The sequence below is a fragment of the Rutilus rutilus genome (assembly GCF_951802725.1).
Source record: "Rutilus rutilus genome assembly, chromosome: 20".
In the NCBI taxonomy this organism is placed as follows: Eukaryota; Metazoa; Chordata; class Actinopteri; order Cypriniformes; family Leuciscidae; genus Rutilus; species Rutilus rutilus.
In genome coordinates this window covers 24,516,574-24,526,422 of record NC_140225.1, presented here as the reverse complement: position 1 = coordinate 24,526,422, position 9,849 = coordinate 24,516,574, and the positions used below count along the sequence as shown (strand labels likewise).

Below are 9,849 nucleotides of genomic sequence, written 5' to 3'. Positions count from 1 at the left end.
GTACAGGCCTTTAAGGCTTGGTAGTGTGGTTAATGAAACTGTCAGTCTAAACACATTTGTGCGTGAAGGATGTTGTGATGGGAGCGTTGTATATGTTTGCAAAAATGTACACATTATCACACTGATTTTTGTATGATGTGGATGTCGTGCATTAAGAACAGTAAACAGAATAAGCCTCATTTGATCTGCATACAACATCAGTGTCTATGCAACTTAAAAGGCACAAAGGCTGTGTGTCAGTCGCATCATTTTTTTTGCAAAACAAGGTGTGCAAGATACTCTGAAGCTAAAGACAAAAAACTTACTCTGGGAAAGAAAGTTCAGCCTCTTCAGTTCAATATTGCCATGTCATGTTTATGGGCTCATAACTAATAGATTCCCTTTTGGTTCTCTGTGAAAGTCATGACCTAAGACACCGGCTTATTCATGATATTGAGTACGTCATCCAAAATGGATGGGCCCAAGTCAAGTTCGAGAGAGAAAAGGGATCCTGTGATTTGTGTGAGCGACTCCTGTGATTGGCTTTTGCTTTTGGATATTTCAAAGTCCGAATCACATAGACGACCCTCTTCCACGCCGCTATCTCTGTCCGCCCAGTCGCCCTTGATGCCGAACATCTCCTGTTCGCACTGGAAGACTGAATCGCCGTTGTTACCATTGTTAAAGTTCCCATTGGCATCTCCGTTTCCATTAACAAAGACGGACAAAAACGCTTCAAGCTCGGTTTCGCTGCTGTGCATCTTCTTTTTTGCAAGAGATTTTTCTGGCATCTCCATGCGGTCGATCGAAGGTTCGTCCTCCTCCGGGACGGGGCTGGGGTCACTCCTGAAGACGCTGATGGACTGAAGCAGGGTCTCCATCTGCAGGATTTCCAGATCTTCAGAATTGGCTTGAGGAGTAGATGGCTCAGACAAGTGGTCCTGGTTCATGGGAAACACGGTGGTGGAGATCAAAGGAAGTGTCAGTGCTTGGCTGCCCCCGATGGATGGGAGCGAGATTGCATTCTTCAGGACCGGCGATGGAGTTTCGACACACGATGCATCGGAGGCACTATTAGCTCTTGTGAATTCCCCGTGGATGCCATATTGAGGTCGAGTCGGACCACCTTTCCCTGGTAGAAGCTCAAACTTTCCTTGTAGGAACGACATGTCACCGAAGGCATCGCACTCGCCACCCTTTCCAATGTGGATAGTGTGTCGAAAGTCTCCGAGAGGTGGGCTGATCATATCTGGTGATAAAATATCCCTCAGACGACATTTCTTCCCCTTCTTACTGTAGTTGGACTTCAGGTAGATTGGCGTTTTGGCAGGCATCCCTGCTTTGAGTCCAGTGTGTATTGGAAGGAATCGAGACCACTCTAGAAGTTCAGATCTCCTCAGCTGTGTGATAAACTTGCTGGAGTCTCGCAAAGTAAAAGGGCAGGGGTTACATTCTCAGAGAGCAGCTGTTTTAAATGTGTCCTCAATCCTCATTGACGATAATCCAGCTCCGATGTTTGAATTAATGTCCTTTACCTGGATAGATGGAGAAATAATTTAGTTTTCTTTGTAGTCAGCATCAAAGAGCTTTATTTCTAGTCATAAATCCAATATTTAATTTGTTTAAATGTTAAAGTAAATTTCACATATATCTTAAGTATCTGATTGTAATCTTTCTGTGGAATGTGCAAAGAGAGTTCAAAGAAAATATTTATCTCAGTTTGAGACGAATTAAAATAAGTTTAAGTTGAAATACTAAAATGAGTAAAACTAAAACTGAAATAAAAATAAATGTAAGCTAAATACACACACACACACACACACACACACACACACACACACACACACACACATATATATACACACACAAAAAACTAATAAAAACAACTAAAACTAATAAAAATGACTGACAAAAATAAAAATAAACTAAACTAATATTAAAATGAAAACAAAGTATATAAATAATAATAAATACTATAATAATATAACACTAAAAGAACATTGCTAGATAGATAGATAGATAGATAGATAGATAGATAGATAGATAGATAGATAGATAGATAGATAGATAGATAGATAGATAGATAGATAGATATCTGTTCTTGTCATTTATTTCAAAGTGACGGTATGTTAACATGTTTTTAAATAACACCACACGAGTCAAGAATCTTTAAAGATAAAGAAAGGATTTCTAGAGATAAAGTAGAAATTGCAGAGAGTTTAGAGAGGCTGAGAGAGAAAGGAGGGCAAGGATAGAGAGACAGGATAGAGAGAGAGAGAGAGAGAGAGAAGGGCGACCACATATCATAAGAGAGAGAGAGACTTCTTGCCATTTATGGACATATTTCCTTTTGAGAGGCCTTTAAACATTGACCCTCAACGACAGACTGCAAACACTCTCTAAAGCTGCGACCGGGCCATGGCTAGCCAAATATGTACGACTGAAAAAACATCCACATTCTCTCGGCAGCAGAGCCCAATGTCCTTTCACTCCTTTAAGACCTGCTTCTCTAAACTGTTCAAGACCTGAGGCCTTTTTCATTTCAACAAAGAACCTTTTGCGAAACTGTATGGTGATGCAAAAACATAATAAAGGTGCTGTAATATATATTTTTTAAATAACATAAAATATCCCTATTATGTAACAGATATCACTGAAATTGGAAATCATAACCATCTCAGTCTTAGAAAAACAAGAGAGTGGCCTTCAGAAAATTTCAGATCAGCTGGAAAAATCGTTCTGTTTCGTTACTGCTATTCTTTTATATTTAGAATAATTATTTTAATCACATCTTTATATATCCATGCTCATCATATGCTATATGAAAAATAAAGAGATATAAAATTTGATAGTCCACTTTAGACAGTCTACTAACTATAATTAACTTTGCAATTACATGTAATTGTCAACTAACACTTACCAGAGGATTAGTAGACTGTCTGCTTAATATCTGCTAACAATTTACTTTTATGCTCTCCCAACAGACATTCTACTGACAATAAATCACTTTGCAACTACATCAACTTATTCTATAAACCCGAACCCTAACACCTAACCCTAACCGAACAGTCTACTACAGTAATACTCCAATGAGAGTTAGTTAACATGTAGTTGCAAAGTTACTTATAGTTAGTAGAAAAGTGGACCATCGAAATAAAGTGTAACCATTGTCTATACTACAATATCAAACCATCATCTGTGTCCAAATACGGTTTGAGGCCACTGTATATTAAAATACCACGGCATTGCCATCTGATAACATGGAGCCACCAAAGTACTAAAGATGACAGTCTGAATGATGTCACAGCTCAATGTTCCACATCCCCTGAAGATCCCAGTTAGAGACAGTGAGGGAGGACACTGTTTACAAAACACTAGAAATTCCATTTCATAGGAATACACGACTCCCCTGAGGTAACGTCCTAACAAATCACAGCTGATAAACAACAGGAGCAAGGTGAAGGTGAGCAGCAGGACAATCCTTGACAAAGATGTAGTCTGTTTTAGTCTGGATGAATGGCATTATTCCAATGATCTTACAATCTATGTTTTTTTTCACACTTTTTGCACCAGCTCAGAGGTTGCTGAGTTCAACAGGGCTTTAAAAGCATTTTTGGACACTGATGCAGTGAAACACAAATAAACCTCACTGGAGCACTGAACGGAAATCTATTTTTAAATGTGACAAGCATCATCAGGATGGCTTGAAGAATGTGTGACTGCATGAGTGTGTCAGTGATAGAGGAAAATATGTGTGTGTGTGTGTGTGTGTGTGTGGTCCTGGTAAAGAAGTCCCCTCAAAGATGGCAATATCCAAAATCCTTGTCGTTGTGGGGACATTTTCTGGCCCCCATTTGAAAGACAGCTTATAAATCACACTGTTTTTTTTTTTTTGTAAATGTAAAAAGGCTGAAAGTTTTATGTGATGGGTGGGTTAGGGGATAGAATACAGAAGGAACAATGTAGTACTTTTTTGTGTCAGAGCTGTGATTTTCTCTGGATATTGTCTCTTTGCAACTTTCTCATAATCTTTGTAAAACCATATCCAGTAACCCGCTCTCTGTACTTTATTCTTTAAATCAAAGCAGTGTTGTTATTTTTTGTCTAAAACTAAAACTATTAAAAACAGTCTTTCTGTAATTGAAATACTTAAATAATGTAAAAAACAACAAATAGAAGTTAAACTTAAACAAGAATTAGAAATATTGCAACTAACTGAAATAATTCAGTTTAACCTGAAGTACTAATACAAATGAAATAAAAATAAAGAAATATGTTTTAAAAAAATCTATAAAAAATGGTAAAAACAACAGAATTAGAATAAAAATGTGAAAAAAATAAAAATAAAATATGAAAAGGCTAATTCAAAATATTAATAAATACTGTGACCCTGGACCAATTTTAAATCGAGATGTATATATCATATGAAAGCTGAATAAATAAGCTTTCCATTGATGTATGGTTTGTTAGGATAGGACAATATTTGGCCGAGATACAACTATTGAAAATCTGGAATCTGAGGGTGCAAAAAAAAAAAATCGTAACATTGAGAAAATCGCCTTTAAAGTTATCCATTGTTTTTCGCGATTGTGCTGCATTCACTCACAAAAATAAACGTTTTATATATTTACAGTAGGAAATTTGCAAAAAATCTTCATGGAACATGATCTTTACTTAATATCCTAATGATTTTTGGCATAAAAGAAAAATCGATAATTTTGACCCATGCGATGTATTGTTGGCTATTGCCACAAATATACCGGTGCTACCTGTGACTGGTTTTGTGATCCAGGGTCACATATACCACTGAATCAAACCCATTTGACTTTAATCTGTGTTGTTGCAGATGCATAAACAGCAACGTCTAGAAATGTGCTTGATGACTACACTGATGAAAAGGTTCACATAAGGCCCGCTGTCATGGCATGATCAAAGCAAGCAGGTGTGTGAACCCCTGGACCGGGTGGAATAAATCTCAAAAGGGAAGCCTAAATAATGCTTAGGTTAGGTTAAGGGGTTAGGGTTAAAGCTATGGTTAGTCTTCAACTTAAACCCCAGCAGGTGTGAGATGCCTTTGAATAAATTGTACAATGCCATGACTTGTTAAACAATAACAAACAATGCCATTCAGTGCAACAATCTACCACGCTGAGGTTTAGAAGCTGAGCAGCTGCCTCTCACACCCTCTTGATATGGATTTATCTCAGGGCCATATCCTGCCTTCATTTAAGACCTGGAATGAGTCCAGGGGCAAATGTTGCACTTCCAAGTGCCCTGACGCCCCTGCTGAGATAGATCTGTCTACCCCCCTTCCCTGGGGGGACGTATCATCACACACCCCTCAGAAGTGCATGTCAGCAGGTCGGCAGCGTGTCTCTCATCTGACAGACTGAATAAGCCGAAGCCTGAGCTACATTCAGAAGAGAAACAAAATGGGAGTGAATTGGGAATGAATAAGATATATTAATGTGATATTCCACCCAAAAATGAAAATTCTGTCTTCATTTACTCACCCTCATTTCGTTCTTCTGCAAAACACAAAAGATATTTTGAAGAACGCTGAAAACCAAACAACGTTGGAGTCTACTGACTTCCATTAAATGAAAAAAACAAAATCCTCAAAACATTAGTAACACTACAATGTTTTATTAGTTAAAGCTGCAGTCCGTAACTTTTTGGGGTTAAAAATGATCCAAAATACATTTTTGAGCAAGTACATAACCAGCCAGTGTTCAAAACATTCTGCTTGCATTAGCTCGATTCAAACCGGTAAGCTTGTAATAATGTTTTTAATTCCAGTGGTACTGGTGGATTTCCGCGGGAAATTCGAGCATGTCTTTGCGTCATTACGTCACATCTGTACACATAAAGAAGGAGTCTCGGCTAGTAGGCTATGTTGCGTGTGAGGATGTTGGAGGTGGAGATTTATAGCCTTTTCTCACAGCACTTGATATAATTAAACATCAATTCGATGGCTGATCCAGAAAGGTTCAAACGACAATCACCAGTGACAACTGGAGATTCACCCATGGTAAAATGCAAAAGACTTCGAACATCAGAGTGGCTACAGAAAAAAAGAGACTGCAACCAGGCCCATGGTAATGACACATGTATGTGACTGAAATTAGATTATATTCCAGTTTTAAATATGCATCTGATTACAGATAAGTGTGTTTGTATTTCAAAGAGAACCAGTTCTATGGAACATTCATTTGTTGGTATATGACAAACTGAACTAAAGGTTCTAATACACATTAAATGTAGTCACGCAATGCTGATGTTGTTAACATTAACAATTTGAGAACAAAGTATAATTTGCACGGTTTGACGTGATAAGCAATCGTCAGATTTAATCAGCGCGATTTACTGCAATGCTTTTTTTTCCCTTAGTTGGTCAGAACAAAAGTGGATGTTACTTACTTGTTCATATGACATTTTCCAGTGAAAATTCTTATGTTGGTCATACTTCCAAAAAGTAGAATCTGTGATTCTGAAGAACACTGATATCCACACCGGCGCAGTGACTATTGGATTAATCTGTGCCGCGCCGAGGCACAACCCACATAAAGTTGATAATTCCGCGAATAACTGCAATTGCAGATTTCGAACAGAGATGGCGACAAAGAGGAATAACTGCGGATTGCAGCTTAGTTAACATCATAAGTTAACATTAATAATGAACTGCACTTCTACAGCATTTATTAATCTTTGTTAATGTTAATTTCAACATTTACGGATACATTATTAAAATCAAAAGTTGTATTTGTTACCATTAGTTAATGCACTGCGAAGTAACAATGAACAGCTGTATTTTTATTAACTAACATTAACAAAGATTTACAAATACTGTAACAAATGTATTGCTCATGGTCAGTTCATGTTAGTTAATACATCAACTAATGTTAACAAATGAAACCTTATTGTAAAGTGTTACCAAAATATCTTCTTTTATCTTTCACGGAAGAAAGAATGTCATACAGTTTTGGAACAACATAAAGGCGAGCAAGTATGACAGAATATACATTTTTTGGGTGGACTATACCTTTAAGACTGAACTAAATGGGATACTAGAAGAAAACAGATGAGACTGAATGTTGCTAAATGTGCCAGAATAGTGTCAGAAGACTTAAGGCCATTGCACACTGAGTCCGAAATTCGCATCCGAAATTTTCACACGTTAAAAAATAAATACGACCTCACGTTATGTCAATCACGCTTGCACACACTGCCTCCGAAACTTTCGTCCGTAAAAAAAAAAAATTCGAATCAGGTTTGATTTTCTGCGTTTTTCGCGTCCGTAGCAAGCATTTTGAATGGTGTTTTGACAATTTAGAGCCACCGAATCACGAATATTCACGAATACGAAAAAACGCATGCGAAAATTTCGGACTCAGTGTGCAAGGACCTTTAATGTCATTAAAAATGCCAGACTCAGATTGAACTAGTTAGAATAAATGAGACTGAATACAGAAGACAGACACATAGTTTTGCAATGACAGAAGATGAGTTCAGGTGTTGTAACGATTCTGAAATGTGTTTGTATTACTTGTAATTACAACATGTAAACTTGTAATTTTCTGAGAGCTACGATTTGTGCCACCTGAACACTGTGCCACCTGATCACTGCATATTTAAGGTGTGTTCGACTTGATCTGCATGATGACATCAAAGGCGCGAGAGCAATTCGAAAGCATTCAGAGCTTTATTTACAGTGATTGCGACATGGCGTGAACATTTTCATTTTTGAGTGGACTATCCCTTTAAGACTGAACTAGATGGAATTAGTGAGAATGAATAAGAACATCACTGAATTAAAGAAGAAACTAGACTGAATATTAATGAAAAAGCCAGACTGACTCAGATTTAATGAGACAGCATATGACAAAATGTGAGAAAATAAGACTGAGGATGCCAGAATGAGACAGAAAAAGATAAAATGGGGTGAGAGGTAAGAGCAGGGGTCTGAAGACGGATCTAATTGCATGCTGCTGGCACTCAGGAAATAACTCACGTGTGAGTATGTGGGTCACATTATTATTAGTGTGAGCGGTGATCTAAACAAGTGCGATGATGACATTCACACTGCAGACAGAGATGTGTTAAGTCTCTCTTCAGCCCCGCAACTATGCCACTTTTGATTCTCCCTCAGAGCCATTTTAGCCATAGCCTTTTTTGGCTGAAAACCCGAGCACCCGGTCCCGTCTGCTGCAGATGATGATGCTGTATTTAAAGCACATCTGCATAATTTGGATGTTTTTGGCTGTTCTTTTTAGATGTGCAATCTCCCACATGGCTATTTCATCTGAGCTGGTCAAGCTCTCCTCTCTTGGGTGGTTCAGCTTTTTCCTCCTCTCTTGGGTGTTTCAGGCCTAAGCTTTCAATCTTTTCAAATTCCTCCAACCACAAACGACCCTTTTGGACAATGTTCTAAATGATTAAAGACAAATACTGCACTCGGCCCAATTCGAGGTTTCCAGTGTGTTACATAAAGCAACCCTAAATTACACTCTTTTGGATAGCTGCTGCTTTTTGAGGAACCGCGGTGGAGCGAAGTCTCTTTCGCCTCAACTTCATGCTTTTTACACCCTGCAATCCACCTCCAATGCTTCAGTTCTCAAGCTGCTATTGTCTTTGGCTTTATGCATGCACGAGTCAAGTTGACTTTCCCAAGTTCTGTTGGACAGAGGAATGTATCTGAGGAATTTTTAGAAGCTCTCTTCTGGTCAAACAGTTGAGTATGCGCTTGAAGAACGGAGAAGAGCCAGGTGTCGGGTTGCTTTGCGCTTCTCAGCCCTTGTTTTGTGGTGTGTAGGAATTTGCTCATACATATTCTGCAGCACCAAAATCTCACATGTCGTAATGACAGCCATGTGCACGAGTGGAAAGAGGTTTCACAAGCCTAACTAGCAAATAACAGCCACATGCTCCATGAATACAGCAATTTCTCAATCTTATCATCTATCAGAGGTTGCACTCAAGCAACACACCCTTAAGAATTCACTCTACGACATCTACATGTAATACACATAAATGATCAAGCACACACACCTGCAAAAATTCAGCAATATCTATTTTTACCTGCTTGTGTGTCTTTGCAGATTAATGTCCCTGTTTTCTTTGCTCTGTGTTTGCCGTCCTAGAGGAGCCTTGACCCAAACTGTTAGTCAGCTTCTGGGTGGTGCAGCGTATTGCAGTTTTCGTCTTCTCTCTCCCTCTCTTCTCTCTCTCTCTCCCTCTCTCTCTCTCTCTCTCTTTCTGCCCTTGAGGGTTTACTTCTCGCAGGCAGGACGTCTGCTGGACAGCTGTTTCAGAATTCCTCCTCTGAAGCGGTTTGGCGTGTCTTTGCTCCTCCTTTCTCAGCCTGCAGCACCTGTCCCTGCCTGTCTGCGGACAGCGCTGTTGAAATCCAATTCTCTCGTCCTCAGTAGTGTCGACCCGCAGGATTTCCTGGAGATACAGACAGACAGCGCTCAGTCATGGGAGGAGGAACATGAAGAGTCTCTCCTACTGTGCTTCCCAGCTGCTGAACGTCAAAGTCCTTCCCTTCCAAAACAGAGTGGAAGAAATACAACTCCCCTCTCTCTCTTTTTCGTCTTCTCGCTCCCCACCTCCCTTCTCGTGCTTTTTCTCACGTTTTTTTTTCCTTTATATCTCTGCTCTCACACTCTTCAGAGAAGGTGATCCCAGGTGAAAAAGACGTACTGTTAAATGTATTAAAAATGCATTAAAGTATATTTGTATTGTACTAAAAACATACTCGAGTACATTTTTTATTTAATACTACGTCTTTTTTATTCCCTTCTATTCTCTCATTCTGCATTTTATTTCTGCTGACTTCAGCATCTCTACCTCATTTGTTTGCTCAGCATT

General features: G+C 38.8%; 1 protein-coding gene across 1 annotated transcript; it reads right to left on the bottom strand.

The window, feature by feature from the left end:
• Window positions 1–264: 264 nt before the first annotated feature.
• cdc42ep3 (CDC42 effector protein (Rho GTPase binding) 3) lies at window positions 265–9,519 on the bottom strand. Its single transcript, XM_084391890.1, has 2 exons — window positions 9,058–9,519; window positions 265–1,514 (listed from the first exon to the last, which is right to left on the bottom strand). Exon 2 carries the CDS (start codon window positions 1,311–1,313, stop codon window positions 408–410), a length of 906 nt encoding a protein of 301 aa, XP_084248016.1. The 5' UTR covers window positions 1,314–1,514; window positions 9,058–9,519; the 3' UTR covers window positions 265–407.
• Between the last annotated feature and the right edge of the window lie 330 nt (window positions 9,520–9,849).